Here is a 14,890-nt window from a genome sequence, read left to right on the forward strand (position 1 = left end):
CCAGCCCGCGGGCACCGCGCGCCCCGCCCGTCCGGCCTCCGCCCCTCTGAGAACCGCGCGCGCCCTATCCCGCGGCCCAGAGCCCACTTACTCAACCCCTACCGGCCCAGAACCTCCCTCTCCAACCCTGCCAGCTCCAGGCTTCCCACCCCCAGTCTGGGACCCGGCACCCGCAATCCCGTTTCCATAACCCTGCCCACTTCCCTGCACCCTCCTCTCAGCCCAGTGCCTCTTTAGTGGCCCCTTTGGTCCCCAGCTCCTCCATTCCCCCCTCCACCGCCCAATCTTCTGTCTCGGCCCCCACCCCAGCTCTGGCCCCGCCCCCCCACCGAGCGGTCCCTGAGTCCCGCCTACCCCCATCTCCAGCCCCTCTGCCTTCCCAGGGGCCTAAAAGTCACCCCCAGCCCCACGCCCTCGGCGCGCGGGTCCCAGCCCTCCCACCTCATCCTTCCTCTTTTCGATTCTCCGCGAGTAGCCTCGGCCCCAGGCTTTGCTGGAAGAAAGGAGAAAAAGCAGGAAGGCACGGAGTCCTTCGCCTTCTCCCTGGCTGCGCTGTCCCCCTCGCGCGCGGGATGGGTTTGAGGTTGCTCTGGGCGCCCCGGGGGCCTCGGGAGGGAGCTCCTGCGTGGGCAGACGGGGAGATGTAGTCCCCTGTGGGTGCGGGGACCCAGGCCTGCGCGGGAACTGGGTCCCGCACCGCAGTAGTAGGGATTCCCAGGAGGAGAGCGGTAAGAAGCTCTCCCCCCGGGACCTATTCACACCCCGCCACGGAAAAATCCACTCAGCGGCCCGCGGGTGGGGTGCGCCACGCGGTGAGTAATCGCTCCGGCGGCCGCCGCCCGCCGACTCCAGGTAACGCCGGCTGCCCGGAGCGACGCAGTTTGTCTTCCTTCTTTTGCGCAAAGAGCCTTCTCCGTGTTATTATTTTTGGCCATTGCTCGAGTTTCGGGACCCCTCCCGGCCCGGGCGTCTCATCTCCCTCCTCCCGGTCCCCACCCCATGCGGGCGCCCAGGAATAAAGGGTTCCTGGCCTCCAAGGCTGCTGCGGATGGGGGTGCCTGAAATGAGAGTTGGAGGGTGCAATTACCCACTTTGGGTCGCAGCCCCGCCCCCAGCTGCAGCGCCCAGGGAACGGAACGGCTCCAAGTCCCCTTTTCCAGGAGTCCCTTAGAGGCCTGGATTCTTTCCCCAGGTCCCCAACCAGTCAAGGGGGCAAAAGTGTCTCGGGGAGCTCAGGAGCCCCCATTGTTCTGCCCAATACTGAAGCCCCACCCTCTTCTACTTAAATCTCCAGTTCAGACTCCAGACTATCAAAAAACAAGATTGGGGGAGGGGAGCCCATACGGGCCCAGGGCGCCCCTGCCCCATCTGAACTCTGGATGGAGAAGAGAGACAAGGTGAGGCGCTGCCATTTACTTTGGAAAACCAGGCCTTTTGTGCCTCAGTTTCTTCCTCTGCACAATGGGCACCACCCAGCCTAAGAGCTTCCGTGGGAAGACGCAAGGCAGCAGAAGTCTGTACAATCCAAGCCCTTAGCACAGCACTGGAGGATCTCCTGGAGCAGAGGTGACCCCCAGGCCTGCTTGTCCCCTCTGAAACATGGAGCCATAGTCCTACCTGCCAGGGGACCTAGAGGGTTAAGTGGAGGTGGCAGTTGTTGGCTGGAATTGAGTTTTTAGGATACTCACCACTACTCCCCCAGGGCTCGTGTTTGCAGATGCTCTCACCCCCTTCCCGGAAGAGACGCCTCACCCCCTTCTGGGAGGATTTCAGGCTTCTGGAGCAAAACCTTGATTTTATTCCCCCCTCCATTTCTACTTCTCTTCCAGTCATTTCGGTTTTGGGAAAGGGCTCCCCCATCCATCCAGGTGCTCAGGCCAGAGACCTGGAAGTGCACGTGACAACTCTCTCCTTCGCTCATCCCTCACGTCCAATTCATCAGCAAATCCTGTTGGCTCTGATTCCAAAACACATCTCCATTCTGAGACTCCGACCCCTTCTCCCCACCCCATTCAGATCCAGGCCCCACGGTCTCCCTCAGGGATGCTTCCCGGCCTCCTCCGGGGCTTCTCTGATAACCCTTCTGCCTTTCTCTGCACACCAGGCAAAGGGAGCTTTGAAAAGCAGAAAAAGCAGATCTTTGCCCTGCCACCCTCTCGCCATTCTCTCTCCTCCTCTTCTTTCCTCTCCTCTTCCCCCTCCTCTCCCTCATTCCGCCCCAGCCATTGGAGCCCTGTTTCCCCAAACATACCAGGCTTGTTACTATCGAACGGCTTCTGCGTATTGGCTGTTCCCTCTGCTGGAATGCTGTTCCCCACAGGTTCCCCAGTTAGCTCCTTCTCCTCCATCAGGTCACAGGTCCAGTACCACCTCCTCAGAGAGGCCCTCCACCCTTCCCCCAGCACTCTCCCTCTCCTTCACTTTGTTTTATTGTTTTTGAAACACAACTCTTCCAACCATTTCATTTCTTGTGCAACTGATTTTCTTTAGACTGTGGGCAGCCTCAGCCCCTTTGGACCCCATGGTGGGCCCAGTGGGGGCTGAAAGCAAAGCACTCACTAAATATTTGCAAAAGCAGAGGATGGAGAACTTAGTCCCTCCAAGTAGCAAGAAAACTCAGTCCCAGCAAGTCATGCTGCCTGGGGTCCAAGCCTGGAACACACTCTCTGTCTTGCTGTGTGACCCTAGCCAGTAGACATCCCTCACTTCTTCTTACCCATAGAAAGGGAGGGACCATTTTCCAATCCTGCCCAGCCCCACCCTGGAGTGTGACCTTTGTACTTGGGTGAACTTTACCCCACACCTTTGACTTCAGGGAAAGGGAGTTGACCCCAGAGTGCCCTTAGGGCCCCCAGAGGTTTAACCCATTCCTCCCCAGTTCCATCATCTCCTTGACGACAAAGGGAGCTAGCGTCAACCGAACTTCTGACAAATATTGACCCAAGTCCTTGAAGTTGGCTGGGAACGTATAAGGGGCAGATGGAGGGAGGGCCTCCCCTCGGGCAGAGGGAGGGCCTCCCCTTGGGGTGGGGGAGGGACCCCTCCTTAGTCCTGCACCCTCCACTCAAAAACGTCACTTCTGGATTAGAGGTATCAGGTTGGGGGGGCCTCCATCCCCAGCTCCCTCGTGATTCCAGGGCACTGAGGGTGCACCAGGGAGGGGGCAGTGGAAGCGGCACCTTCAGGGTCCTGTGGGGACCCACAAGCACTGGGAGGGAGCAAGGCTGAGAGCTGCCTCTCCCGTTCTGAGAGCCCCGTGCTCAGGACCCCCCCGCCCCCCCAGTATGGGACTAGCTGCCTGGTGTTCCAGGCAGGTGCTTTCAGGAATTAAGGAGCAGTGAGGGTCTGGACACCTGGTTCAGGGTCTGTGGCATAGGAAAGTAGGGCCTGTGTGTACCCTAGGCTTTATAATTTCTGCCCTGGAGGCTGAGCCTGGAGAGAAGGGATGCCTGGGTCCTCAGTTTAATGCACTCTGGACTTCAGGAACTGGAGGCGGGGCCTGGGGAGTTGCGGACCTGCCTAGGGGATCTGCCTAGAAAGTTGCAGACCTGCCCCAGGGAGGCCAGGTTCCCTGCCCATCTGTACCCTGAGAAGCCTCTGAAGTCTGGATCCCAGGAGGCACCAGCTGCTTTAGGGGGGCAGCCACATCCCTCCTTCCTCCCCCAACAACCCTCAGCAACAACCACCGGCGCCATGGTACCCTGCCTCCTCCCCAGCCTGCACCCTGCTTGGAGGTGGGGGTCAGCAGGGTCGTGGTGAGGGCGGCAAGGGACAAAGGGCGCTTGTCCGCTGCCTGCCTTGACCTCGGCTGCTGTGGCTTCCCGGACGCCTGGCCTGCCGCTGATTCACGCCCAGGCCGGCCTCAGCGCCCCCCGCCTGCCGCCCCCGGCCAGGCCGCCCCGGGGGGTAGGAAGTGGGGGGGGGGCGAGGGCGGCGCCGAGTCAACTTTCCCTCTTAAGCCCCGAAGGAATGTCGGCGGATTTCCTGAAACCCGACCCTGGCCGCCCGCCGGCCCGCCCGCCCCTCACCTGGACCGGCTCCCCCGGGAACAGCAGGAGGGGCGCGGGGGCTCACCTTGGGGGCCGGGGTCAAGTCCTCTTTCCGCTCAACCCCCCCAGCGGCCTAGTGCAGCGGAAAGGGGGCTGGGTGGGCTGCAATCAGCCTCTTTCCCTTCTCCCCTCGGGCGACCTGGGTGATCGACCCACTCCTCCAGCCTCAGTTTCTCCTTCTGCAAAAGGGCGCGGGGGTGTCCCTCCTCCCTGATGCGCTTTAAGCAATGCCTCTTATGCCCAAAGGTCCCCTCCCATCATTGGCAGGGCTCTGCTGGCTTTTCTTTGCTTCTCTCCCTGTCACCTGGACAGAACCACTTTGCAGTCTGAGCGTGTTTCCTCACCCGTATAAAAGGGCAACGCTGCTGGTACCTATCTTATAAGGTTGTTGCAGGAAAAAGTGTTTTGTTGGAATGAATGAAGGACAGTAATTGTGGAGGGGTTAGGCGCACGCGGGCCTCTGGAATTAACATGTGTGGGCTTGAATGCTGTCTTTGCCAACGCGTCCCGGAGCCTAAGTTTCCCACCTGTGAAATGGGGGACAGTATTGGTCACAACACACAGGGCTGTTTCCCAAGGTGCGGACCTGGCGCGCGGGTGGGTTAGAAGCGGAATTCTGCTGGATTCTGGCGCAAACTGCGGGCTGGAGGCCCTAGCCGCCTGGTCGCAGCGGCCTAGCATGGGAGGGGAGGGGCGGGGAGGGGCGGGGCGGGGCGGGGGAGGGGCCGCACCGGGATCCAGATGTTCGGGGTCCGCCAGGCACAGCCGCGCCTGATTAAGCCACGTGGGGGCCGGCCCGGGGCAGCTGAGATGAAAGCTCGGCCGCAGGCCGGGGGAGGGGGTGCGCCAGGCCCCCACCAGGGACACCCTCCTCCGGGGCCGGAACCTGAGCCGCCCTCTGACCCGCCGACCCTACGAGGCTGTCGCCCGGTCTGCAGGGGCGGAGCGTAGGTGGGGGACCCGCGGGCGGCTGCGCGGCTCTACAGGCACCTGCGCCAGGCATGCCAGCGAAAGCGGCGGCATCTTTGCAGAGGATCCGGGTTTAGAGGGGCGTCCCCACTCCCATGCCTGGCGGAAAGGAAGCTGGGGGTACCCCCTAACCCGAGATTCGGCTCCTGGGGCTACAGTCCATCGCCCTGGGGTGTGGTGGTTATGGAAGTCAGAAGTGTCGCTATTTGCCCCGTTTTCCCACGAGAATTAGAAATGTTAGCATCTCCCCCTCCCCTTGCTCCTGAGCGTACCTCTGTGTCCCCTCCCACTAAGCCCCAGCCCAGGGGTCTCCAGCCTTGGGGAGATAGGGACAGATCCCCTTGGTCAGTGGATCAGGGCTGGGCCAGAGGCAGGCGACGCTGAAGGAGCAAGGGAGGGGCTCAGAGGGCTTCCCAGAGGAGTCAAACTGCGCACAAGTTGTCTCCTTTCTAACCTGGGTGTCAAAGGAGAAGATGCCAGGCCTCAGCTGCCGGGTCCTGCGACCCTCACCTTTCTCCCTCTCCGTTCCCTGGTTGGACTCCAGCCCCATCGCCCTCCCTCCTCCTGCAACAAGCTCTTCGCCTCAGGACCCTCGCTGACCCTTGTAGCCCGGACACCCCTTTCTCCTCTTTCCCGCGTGGTAGGCGCACACATCTCCTTCTCCTCCGGGCTTTCCGCTCTCCTCGACATCCCTGGCGAATAGCCCCCTCAATCCCATCCCCCTATATATTTCCTTTTGGCACCAAGCGCCAGCAGAGATCCCCCGCCCGTGGGCACCAGGGAGGTGTCCTGGGATCCCCGCGATCGGATAGACGGTGGGGGCCGTGATGCACCTGTCCTGCCCGACCCGCACGCCGCGGGTGCCGCAGCTCAGCTCCCCCGCCCGCTCTCCGCATCTCCCACCCCCCCGTTCCCAGGCTGCCTCGCTCGGGTGACGTCAGCGCCCCGGTCCCCGCCGCAGCCGCTGCATCCTCCGTGCCCGGCCTGAGCCGGAGTCCCCCGCACCCCCCGCGTTCCGCCCGGCCATGGCTGCGGTGGCACTGATGCCACTGCCGCTGCTGCTGCTGCTGCTGTTAGCATCGCCGCCCGCCGCCTCCGCGCCGTCCGCCCGCGATCCCTTCGCCCCCCAGCTCGGGGACACGCAGAACTGCCAGCTGCGGTGCCGCGACCGCGACCTCGGCCCGCGGCCCTCGCAGGTGAGGCGCGTGCGGTGCCAGGTGCCAGCGGGGGACGCGTGATCTCTCTGAAGGGGGAGGCGTTGGGATGGGCTTATCTTGGATGACAGCAGGAGACTTTGGTGGTGGTGGGGTATCCCTGGGGAGGTAGGGGTCGGGAATGCGGAGATTCCTCCAGTGGAGGACGGGATGGGGTGCCCTCTGATGGGGAAGGGCTTGGGGATGCAGGTCCTTGCGATAAGGGGCTGATACCACCTCCTGGGCTCCCTCCGCACTCTGCTGCGTAAGGACCCTCCAGCACCCAACCCCCAGCTCCCTCAGGCCTGACGGTCCCCCCACCTCACTCCTCCCCCACATCGTCTTCCCTCCCCACTCAGAGCTACAGCCCCTGCTCATACCACCACTCCCCAGGATTCAAGCCTGATCTGAGTGTGACCAAAACCCCCTCCTCTGAGTCTCCCCCTCCTCCTCCAGGTCTGAGAATCCTTCTCCATCTCTCCCCTCCTCCCTGGAGCCTAGTTGGGGGAAGGCTCATTTCTATCCACCTTCACTGTCCAGTTCTCTTCTCAAGCTCCCTCCCCATCTCCCTCCTCAGAGCTAAGAGCCCCCACTAATATTTGTAGCCTCTCCCAACTTCATCTCCATCTGGCTAGATTTGGTGGGGAGCGGGAAAGCCTTCGCCTGCCTCCCCTGAATGCTCCGGTCCCCCCACCCTCCTCCCTCCCCTCCCCATGACTTGAGCTCCGTGTCCCACCCTCCCCCAGGCGGGGCTGGAGGGCGCCTCCGAGTCTCCCTATGACAGAGCTGTTCTGATCAGCGCTTGCGAGCGTGGCTGCCGCCTCTTCTCCATCTGCCGATTCGTGGCCAGGAGCTCCAAGCCTAATGCCACCCAAACTGAGTGTGAAGCAGGTGAGGGCCCGCCGGCAGGGTGTACCAGGGTGGGAAGAGGTGACCTGGGAAGGGCCGTCCCCAGTCACCCCCTCCCACTTCCCACAGCCTGCGTGGAAGCCTATGTGAAGGAGGCAGAGCAGCAGGCCTGTAGCCATGGCTGCTGGAGCCAGCCTGCGGAGCCTGAGCCGGAGCAGAAGGTGGGCCTCCGACTGCGCCTGGGTCCCCTTTCCCAATACTTCCCCCGCTTGACCCCATGGAAAATCTTCATTCGAATGCAGAGACTCTGCCAGACTCTGCCAGACTCTGCCATACTCTGCGTTCTTTGCCAGGCCTGCCGGGCAACCCCCATCCAGCCCCGTCATGTCTCCAGCCTTAGTTGTCATCTCTGTGACATGCAACAGTGCCCCCCATGCCCCACCACCTTTTGAGGAATAAGTGGCAGAAAACAGCCACCGTTTATCAAATATCTGTCCTGGTTTGAGCCTGACTTCAACCTGTCCCAAATGTCTTTGTGTCACTCGGAGGCACCAGGGACAATGTCACCCCCATTTAGTGTCCAGGGGGCAACCTCCCAGGTCATACACAGGGCTGTGCAAGGGGCGAGATTTGAAGCCACCAGGGCTGTGGCCACTCCTCACCTCACTCATCTTAGGCACCCCCTTCCCCTGTGATTAGCTGGTGGTCACTGTCACCTGGAGGGGCTCAGAACTGCGATTCAGAGTGGAGCAGCCTTGCCTTGCGAGCACGCACACGCTGCCTTGTGGGAGAAGTAAAAACAGCTCGTCTATGTAGTCCAAGCAATGCTGCATCAGGGGAAACTGAGGCACAGAAAGTCATGTAGCATAGCCAGAGACCTGGGGGCTGGGACTCTGCAGAAAGCCCTCTCACCACTTCTCCCATTTTTCCTCCACCCCTTCCCAGCTTTCACTGCTGTTCAGAAAAGCTCACTGCACTGTCAGCCCTTCCAATTCAGAGCTCCCTCTTTTTCATTTTGTTTTGTTTTGTGTTTCGTTTCGAGATGAAGTCTTGCTCTGTTGCCCAGCCTGGAGTGCAGTGGCACAATCTCGGCTCACTGCAGCCTCCGCCTCCCTGGTTCATGTGGTTCTCCTGACTCAGCCTCCTTTGCAGCTGAGATTACAGGCACCCACCACTACAATCGGCTAATTTTTGTATTTTTAGTAGAGACAGGGTTTCATCATGTTGGCCAGGCTGATCTTGAACTCCTGACCTCAAGTGATCTTCCCACGTTGGCCTTCCAAAGTGCTGGGATTACAGGCGTGAGCCACCATGCCTGGCCATTAGAGCTCTGTCTTGACTCTGTCAAAATAAGAATAATGAGGATGATGATATTTTTAGTAATAGGGACTACTACGCATTAAGTGCCTGTGCTGTGCCAGGCACTTGGCAGGCATCCTCTAGTTGAAATTTCATGGCTACTCCATGAGGGAAGAGAATGGTACACATTTTAGGGCTCAGAGAGCACAATCCACTTCCCTAAGGGTACACAGGAAGCCAACTGCCACGCTGAGATCTGTGTTCACTGTAAGAAGTCCAATTGGCTCAAATCACTTAGCCACATCCAAAACAAGTGAATTCTCCCAGCTCCCCTCCTATTAGTTTATTTATTCATTTATTTATTTGAGATGGAGTCTCACTGTTTCACCCAGGCTAGGGTTCAGTGGTATGATCTTGGCTTACTGCAACCTCTGCCTCCCGGATTCAAGTAAATCTCATGCCTCAGCCTCCCGGGTAGCTGAGATTTCAGGTGTGCACCATCATGCCTGGCTAATTTTTGTACTTTTAGTAGAGACAGGGTTTCGCCATGTTGTCCAGGCTGGTCTCGAACTTCTGGCCTCAGGTGATCTGCCTGCCTTGGCCTTCCAAAGTGCTGGGAATTATAGGCGTGAGCCACCACACCCTGCCCCCTCCCATTCATTATTTAATACCCTATTTTGGTGCCATCTTTGTGTCTTGGACCTTTTTTCATCAGAGAACGGTCCTGGAGGCTCCAAGTGGGGCCCTCTCCCTCTTGGACTTGTTTTCCACCCTCTGCAATGACCTCGTCAACTCAGCCCAGGGATTTGTCTCCTCCACCTGGACATACTACTTGCAGACTGACAATGGGAAGGTGGTGGTGTTTCAGGTGAGACCCCTGACAGGGGCCATGCCACAGTGGCAGATGGGTGGGCAGGATAAGAAGCTGGGATGCATTTGCTCTTGGCTCATGAGATGCAAAGTCCACAGTGGGCAAGCTTCAGGCACAGCTGGATCCAGGGGCTCAGTGTCTCACTCCATGCCTTGACTCTGCTTTCTTCTGTGGTGGCTTCATTCCCAGGCATTTACTTCCTCTTGGCAGTAAGGTGGATGCCAGAGGCTCTAGGTCATAAACACTTTGGTTTTTTTTTTTTTTTTGAAATGGAGTCTCATTCTTGTTGCCCAGGCTGGAGTGCAATGGCATGATTTCAGCTCACTGCAACCTCTGCCTCCCAAGTTCAAGTGATTCTCCTGCCTCAGCCTCCTGCCTCAGCCTCCCGAGTAGCTGGGATTACCAGTGGCCACCACTACACCTGCCTAATTTTTGTATTTTTTTTTTTTTTTTTGAGACGGAGTCTCGCTCTGTCACCCAGGCTGGAGTGCAGTGGCCGGATCTCAGCTCACTGCAAGCTCTGCCTCCCGGGTTTACGCCATTCTCTGGCCTCAGCCTCCCGAGTAGCTGGGACTACAGGCGCCCGCCACCTCGCCTGGCTAGTTTTTTGTATTTCTTAATAGAGACGGGGTTTCACCGTGTTAGCCAGGATGGTCTCGATCTCCTGACCTCGTGATCCGCCCGTCTCGGCCTCCCAAAGTGCTGGGATTACAGGCTTGAGCCACCGCGCCCGGCCAATTTTTGTATTTTTAATAGAGATGGGTTTCTGCCGTGTTGGTCAGGCTGGTCTCGAACTCCTGACCTCAGGTGATTCATCCGCCTCAGCCTCCCAAAGCACTGGGATTACAGGCGTGAGCCACTGTGCCCAGCCCCATCTGGGGTTTTAACTGAGCTAGGATTTACTCTGATTGGCCCTGGATGGATCATATGACCATCTCTCAGGCAATCCACTGGCTTGGTCTGGATCATGTTCCTACTTCCAGAGCTAAAGGATGGGGTTAAGGCAAATGGAGGAGTCCATGAAAGCAGAAAACAACATTCCTGACATCAAGCCCACAGCGCATGGGATGGTGTCCTCCCTACTGTCTCCCCAGGAGAACTGGGTATCAGCTGGGCGTGGGACATGGCAGTCACAGAGGGCCTGCCTGGGCCCAGGAATGCTGTTCTCACAGGCCTCTCTGTGCTGTCTTGTGTCTGGCCCAGACCCAGCCCGTAGTGGAGAGCCTCGGCTTCCAGGGGGGCCGTCTGCAGCGCGTGGAGGTGACCTGGCGAGGCTCCCACCCTGAAGCCCTGGAGGTGCACGTGGGTAAGGTGCAACCCAGACCAGTGTTCCTTCCATGGGTGACCCCACTGCCACAAGGAGTCTGCCTGGCAAACAGACCCTCTAGGATTGGGATCTCCATCTCTCAAGTCCTGGGTTCTATGGCTCATCCCCCAGGGCTCCACGGCCCATCTCCCAGGGTTCCATGGTCCATCTCCCAGGGTTCCGTGGTCCACCTCCCAGGATTCCATGGTCCACCTCCCAAAGTTCCGTGGCCCATCTCCCCAGGTTCCATGGCCCATTTCCCTGGGTTCCGTGGTCCATCTACCAGGGATCCATGGTCCACCTCCCAGGGTTCCATGGTCCACCTCCCAGGGTTCCATGGTCCATCTCCCAGGGACCCATGGTCTACCTCCCAGGGTTCCATGGATTCATCTCCTAGGGTCATCTCTTAGGGTCCATATCCCAGGGTTTCATGGGTTCATCTCTCAGGGTTCCATGGTTCATCCCCTAGGATTCTGCAGTTCATCTCCCAGGGTTCTGCAGTCCATCTCCCAGGGTTCCATGGTCCCTCTCTCAGCATTCTGTGGTCCATCTCCCAGGGCTCTGATCTCTATTCCAGGACTCCATGACTCAGGTCCTGACCTCCTCCCTCCTGGTCATGGTTATTGTGGCTGCTTGGCAAAGACCTGGTGGTCGCTGAGTGGTAGCTGATCTCTCAGACCCTGTAGGCCCCCTGGACAAGGTGAGGAAGGCCAAGATCCGAGTCAAGACCAGCAGCAAGGCCAAGGTGGAGTCTGAAGAGCCGCAGGACAATGACTTCCTCAGTTGCATGTCCCGGTGGGTGGCAGGACCCTGGGGGTGGGAGGGGGGTGGGACTGGAGGTGCGGGTCTCCCTGGCCCCAGCCCGGGCAGCTGAGTGGTGCCTGCCGGGCGGGGCAGGCGCTCGGGTCTGCCTCGCTGGATCCTGGCCTGCTGCCTCTTCCTCTCCGTGCTGGTTATGCTGTGGCTGAGCTGCTCCACCCTGGTGACCGCGCCTGGCCAGCACCTCAAGTTCCAGGTGGGTGGGATCTGTGAATGGCACTGGGCTGAGGGAGGGGATGGAGGCAGAGAGAGCTGCTTGCTGGCCCTGGCTTTAGCCACCTGCTCCCACAGACACCAGGACCTCAGACTGTTTTTTTCTTTTTTTCATATATATATGTACATTTTGAGACAGAGTCTAGCTCTGTCGCCCAGACTGGAGTGCAATGGCACCATCTCGGCTCACTGCAACCCCCACCTCCCGGGTTCAAGCAATTCTGCTGCCTCAGCCTCCCCAGTAGCTGGGATTACAGGTGTGGGCCACCATGCCCAGCTAATTTTTGTATTTTTAGTAGAGATGGGGTTTCGCCATGTTGGCCAGGCTGGTCTTGGGCTCCTGACCTCAGGTGATCCATCCGCCTCAGCCTCCCAAAGTGCTGGGATTACAGATGTGAGCCACCATGCCCAGCCTACATATATATATATACATATACATATATATACACACACACATACATATACATATATATACACACACACACATATACATATACATATATATATACACACACACACATATATATATATTTAAGACAGGATCTCACTCTTTCACCCAGGATAGAGTGCAGTGGTGCAATCACAGCTCACTGCAGCCTCGGCCTCCCTGGCTCAAGAGATTCTCCTGCCTCAGCCTCCTGAGTAGCTGGGACCATAGGCACTTGCCACCATACCCCACTAATTTTTGTATTTTTTGTAGAGATCGGGACTGTGTTGCCCAGGCTGGTCTCGAACTCCTGGGCTCAAGCGATCCACTCGCCTTGCCCTTCCAAAGTGCCAGGATGACAGGCATGAGCCAACTCACCCAGCCAGGACCTCAGACTTGCTGCATGACCTGGAGCCAGTTTCTTCACTGCCCTTTGAATTGGCGGAAGAACATCCACTCTTCTTCTCTTTTTTTTTTTTTTTTTTGAGATGGAGTCTCTCTCTTGTCACCAGGCTAGAGTGCGGTGGCACAATCTTGGCTTACTGCAACCTCTGCCTCCTGGGTTCAAGCAATTCTCCTGTCTCAGCCTCCCGAGGACTAGAGGCGCAAGCCACCATGCCTGGCTAATTTTTGTATTTTTAGTAGAGATGGGGTTTCACCATGTTGGCCAGGATGGTCTCGATCTCTTGACCTTGTGATCCTCCCACCTCGGCCTTCCAAAGTGCTGGGATTACAGGCGTGAGCCACCGCACCCAGCAGAACATCCACTCTTAGTTGGGGAGACAGGAAGTCAGAGGTGGCCACACTTCTGTGGTGTGGGCCTCACCTCTGTGGTGCCCAGGTATGTTGGTGACACCTCTGTGGTGCCCAGAGCCTGGGCAACATAGTGAAACCTAGTCACTACAAATAATTTAAAAATTAGCTAGACGTGGCCAGGCACAGTGGCTCAAGCCTGTAATCCCAGCACTTTGGGAGGCTGAGGCAGGCGAATCACCTGAGGTCAGGAGATTGAGACCATCCTGGCTAACACGGTGAAACCCCGTCTCTACTAAAAGTACAAAAAAATTAGCCGGGCGTGGTCACGGGCGCCTGTAGTCCCAGTTACTTGGGAGGCTGAGGCAGGAGAATGGTGTGAACCTGGGAGGCGGAGCTTGCAGTGAGCCGAGATCGCGCCACTGCACTCCACCCTGGGCGACAGAGCGAGACTCCGTCTCAAAAAAAAAAAAAAAAAAAAAGAAAGAAAGAAAGAAAAGAAAAGAAAAAATTAGCTAGACGTGAAGGTGCATGTTTGTGATCCCAGCTACTTGGGAAGCTGAGATGGGAGGATCACTTGAGCCTGAGAGTTTGAAGCTGCAGTGAGCTGTGATGGCACCACTGCACTCCAGCCTGGACAACAGAGCAAGACCCCTCGCACACACACACACACACACACACACACACACACACACACACAGTCCAGGTGGCTCACACCTGTAATCTCGGCACTTTGGGAGGCTGAGTGGGCAGATCACTTCAGGTCAGGAGTTCGAGACCAGCCTGGCCAACATGGTGAAACCCTGTCTCTACTAATAATACAAAAATTAGCTGGGCGTGGTGACGTGCACCTGTAGTCCCAGTTACTCAGGAGGCTGAGAAAGGAGAATCCCTTGAACCAGGGAGGCGGAGGTTGCAGTGAGCCAAGATGGCACCACTGCACTCCAGCCTGGGCGACAGAGAGAGGCTCTCAAAAAATAAAAATAAAAAAAATCAGAGGTGGGAAGGAGACTCGTCAGGGTCGGGGGCTTGGCTGCTCTGCTTCTCTCCACTTCCCTCCTCCCCTCTCTTCCTGCAGCCTCTGACCCTGGAGCAGCACAAGGGCTTCATGATTGAGCCTGATTGGCCCCTGTACCCTCCGCCGTCGCACGCTTATGAGGACAGCCCGCCACCCTACAAGCTGAAGCTGGACCTGACCAAGCTGTAGGCCTCCGCTGGCCCCATCATTGCCAACTGCAGGGGCCCCTTGGGCCTCACTTGCCCTGAGCCCAGGAGTCCAAGGGTAGGGTGGGTCCAGCCTTGAGCCCCTCCACCCCCAAATCTTTCCTCTCTTCCCAGTCCCACCCCTTGCCCCACAGAGTCCTGGGGACGCAGTGTCCCAGCTGGGAGGAGGGAGGGATTGGGCGCTGGTTCTTCCTTGTCCCCGCTTTCTCCGGGGCTTGCTACTTTTTGTCTTCTATTGTGTGGCTTTCTCAGTATTTGAACCCCAGTCCTGTGTCGCCATCCTTTTTCCTTCTCTGTCCCCTCTCTGGGGGGGCTGAGGCCAAGGGGGAGCTGCATCTTGCTAAGGTTTCTCCCTTCTCCCTATCCCGATCTCCAGAGACCCAGCTTCCGAGAGATGGGGTGTGGGCATCTCCATGCCCTGACAGTGTGTGCCTGGGGCTTGTCTGGGGCTGGGGAGGAATAAACCATGTATATAAAAGAGTCTCAGGCTGAGCCTGCTTCTGTTCAGTTGTCTGTCTGCCCTTGGGGTGTGGCCCATGCATAGCTGTGACCCCTGCCAAGCAGGACCTTTCTGACATGGGAAAGTCCTGGAAACCCAGGTAGCACCAGGGACTGAAAGTAGCTGTCTCTCGGAAGGGCACTCCCTCTGCTCTAACTTCCCTGTGCTGAGAGTCACCCTCTCAGCTACAGATGTACCTGGAAAACTGGCTTGTGGCCAGGCGCAGCGGCTCATGCCTGTAATCCCAGCACTTTAGGAGACCGAGGCAGGAGAATCATTGGAGCCCAGAAGTTCCAGACTGTCCTGGGCAACATAGCAAGTCCCCATCTCTACCAAAAAAAAAAAAAAAAAAAAAAAGCATATATGTATATAATTAACTGGGTGTGGTGACTTGAGCCTGTGGTCCCAGCAACTCGGGA

General features: G+C 58.1%; 1 protein-coding gene across 2 annotated transcripts; it reads left to right on the plus strand.

The window, feature by feature from the left end:
* The first annotated feature begins 506 nt into the window (after positions 1 to 506).
* On the plus strand, positions 507 to 14,452 carry TMEM59L (transmembrane protein 59 like). 2 transcript variants are annotated; one of them, NM_001194651.1, is given in 9 exon segments: positions 507 to 583; positions 5,936 to 6,214; positions 6,958 to 7,102; positions 7,190 to 7,281; positions 9,075 to 9,227; positions 10,434 to 10,536; positions 11,214 to 11,331; positions 11,434 to 11,551; positions 13,827 to 14,452. In NM_001194651.1, coding segments are annotated over 8 exon segments (1,029 nt in total). In that variant the 5' UTR covers positions 507 to 583; positions 5,936 to 6,043; the 3' UTR covers positions 13,956 to 14,452.
* Positions 14,453 to 14,890: the final 438 nt, after the last annotated feature.

The sequence above is a fragment of the Macaca mulatta genome, chromosome 19, assembly GCF_049350105.2.
Source record: "Macaca mulatta isolate MMU2019108-1 chromosome 19, T2T-MMU8v2.0, whole genome shotgun sequence".
NCBI lineage: Eukaryota > Metazoa > Chordata > Mammalia > Primates > Cercopithecidae > Macaca > Macaca mulatta.

Bases quoted from the DNA above. Each gene is read 5' to 3' on its own strand.
- TMEM59L (XM_077976824.1), top strand. The intron at 7,103-7,189 runs GTGAGGGCCCGC...CACTTCCCACAG, and splicing joins CCAAACTGAGTGTGAAGCAG to CCTGCGTGGAAGCCTATGTG. The intron at 7,282-9,074 runs GTGGGCCTCCGA...TTTTTTCATCAG, and splicing joins AGCCTGAGCCGGAGCAGAAG to AGAACGGTCCTGGAGGCTCC.